Genomic DNA, 2,054 nt, shown 5'->3' with positions numbered 1-2,054 from the left:
TTGCACTTCCTCTTAGCATCTGTGCAATTTCTAACAAGTGTGTCATGGGACATAAGATGACAGCTGCCCTTCATTGAGCCTTCATCTGAGTTCTCTTCATAAGACTCACCATCCATCTCAGCGAATGGAGAATCACTAAAACCATGAATACTAGATAGAAATGCCCTATAGACAACTTTCTTCCCTTTTTGGTCATCTAAGTCATTTGACTCTAATTCATCACTCAAGGACGCATTCATGGCGTTTTCTTATTCTTCAAGTTCCCACTATCAGCCCTGATGTGACCAAATCCTTGACACTCATAGCATTGAGGAAAACGACTCTTCTTGTCTCGGTTGGATCTATCTCTTGGATCTTTCTGAGATTCTCCTTTGATAGCCCACTTTGATGAACTTCTTCCAGTCCTTTTAGCATTCTTCAAATATTTTTGGAAAATTCTAGTTAGCAACGCTATTGGTTCCGAGTTGAAAGACTCATCATCACTTGATTCTTCATGAACTACTTCTTTTTCCTTCTTGGTAGTTTTCAATGCTATGCTCTTAGCTTTTGGTGAGAATCTCCTACTCTCATAAGTTATGTGAGAACCCACCAATTCATCAACATCCAAAGATTTCACATCCTTGCTTTCTTCAACAACAATTATTTTAGGATCAAAATGAAAGGGTAGTGACCTAAGGATTTTTTTAATCACTTTAACTTCATAAACTTTCTCACCAAGTCCTCTCATGGAGTTCACAATCTCACTTAATTTGGTGTATAATTCACCAAATGTTTCATCTTCCTTCATGTTCACAATCTCAAATTGAGATGTTAACATTTGAAGTTTTGCCTTCCTCACTCCTTTTCCTTCATGGGTCTTCTTCAGAATATCCCATGCTTCTTTTGAGGTCTCATAAAGAGTAATCCATAGAAACTCATCCGACGATACGCAGTTGAAAATGAACTTAACCCACAATTATGCCAGTTGCTCTTCACCGTGTCTTCCTTACTCCATTTGTCAAAATCACCATTTGGTATCTCAAATCCCTATTCGATCATGAGCCAAATATTGTCATTTAGCCCTTTCAAGTAGGCTTTCATACAAACCTTCCAATGAGCATAATCATTCCCATTGAAGATGGCAGGAGCATTGGAAAAAGAAGTATTTGGCTCCATAACAACGAGGTCAGGGAACATGCTCTAGAAGTGAGTCTAAGCTGAAAGAACAAATAGGATCGTGTTCTACCTATAATCACCAAATAATCAAAACAACGAACTAAGCAATTTTCAAATTAAAACAAGTATAGTGGAATATAAACAATATCTCAAACACAACACAAGATTTGTTTACGAAGTGGAAAACCCTTTGAGTACCTCAAAGGTAAAATCCACTCCGAGGCAGCCAAACTCGAGAAATCACTACATGAAGATTCAGATTTACAAACTAGACGATACACACAACCTTGAGGACCTCTAGACTTAGTAAGAACAACAGGCTTCCCATCTTGTCTCCATCCTAACCATCTTCACGGAGTGCATTTCCTCACCGACGCTTCAGTAGGCTTCCTTCTTCAAGTTCACCAAACCCACAGTTTTCTTGTTATCAAATGAATCAAGGTAGCATGCCAACAAACAAGAGCAAAGGACAGCCCAAGGCTATATCATGTCCTCTCTTAAATTAATCTCTTGAGACCCAACTCCCAAGGAGAAAAACCGAGATTTCTCTCAATAGAAAATCAAAGAAAAATATTTCTCAAAAAGTCTGCATAAAATAGAGTAGCAAAAACCTTAAATATAAAGACATTTCTGTCGTCACGTCTTAATGGGACACTTTCTCGTTATGACGTGAAGGCCATATTTGTAGATCTGAAACAACCCACATCTTAACGAGAAAGCAGTCCCGTCCTGACGTGAAGAACAAATGTCTTCTCTCCATCACTTGTCTCGTCTTAACGCAGTCTCTGATGAGAAAACAGTAGCTTCAACATAAGTCTCGTTACATGTCCCGTCCTAATGAGGTTCCTGACGAGAAAATAATAGCTTCAGCTTCACTCTCGACACGTGTCCCGTTCCGA

The 2,054-nt window shown here is 38.9% G+C and overlaps 1 protein-coding gene across 1 annotated transcript; it reads right to left on the bottom strand.

Moving 5' to 3' along the window:
* Positions 1 to 235: 235 nt before the first annotated feature.
* LOC148584913 (uncharacterized) lies at positions 236 to 1,176 on the bottom strand. Its single transcript, XM_088517578.1, has 2 exons — positions 1,087 to 1,176; positions 236 to 943 (listed from the first exon to the last, which is right to left on the bottom strand). The coding sequence occupies exons 1-2, from the start codon at positions 1,174 to 1,176 to the stop codon at positions 236 to 238; spliced, it is 798 nt and encodes a 265-aa protein (XP_088373704.1).
* Positions 1,177 to 2,054: the final 878 nt, after the last annotated feature.

The sequence above is a fragment of the Corylus avellana genome, chromosome 6 (assembly GCF_965113065.1).
Source record: "Corylus avellana chromosome 6, dhCorAvel1.hap1.2, whole genome shotgun sequence".
In the NCBI taxonomy this organism is placed as follows: domain Eukaryota; kingdom Viridiplantae; phylum Streptophyta; class Magnoliopsida; order Fagales; family Betulaceae; genus Corylus; species Corylus avellana.
This window is presented reverse-complemented; position numbering and strand designations above follow the sequence as displayed.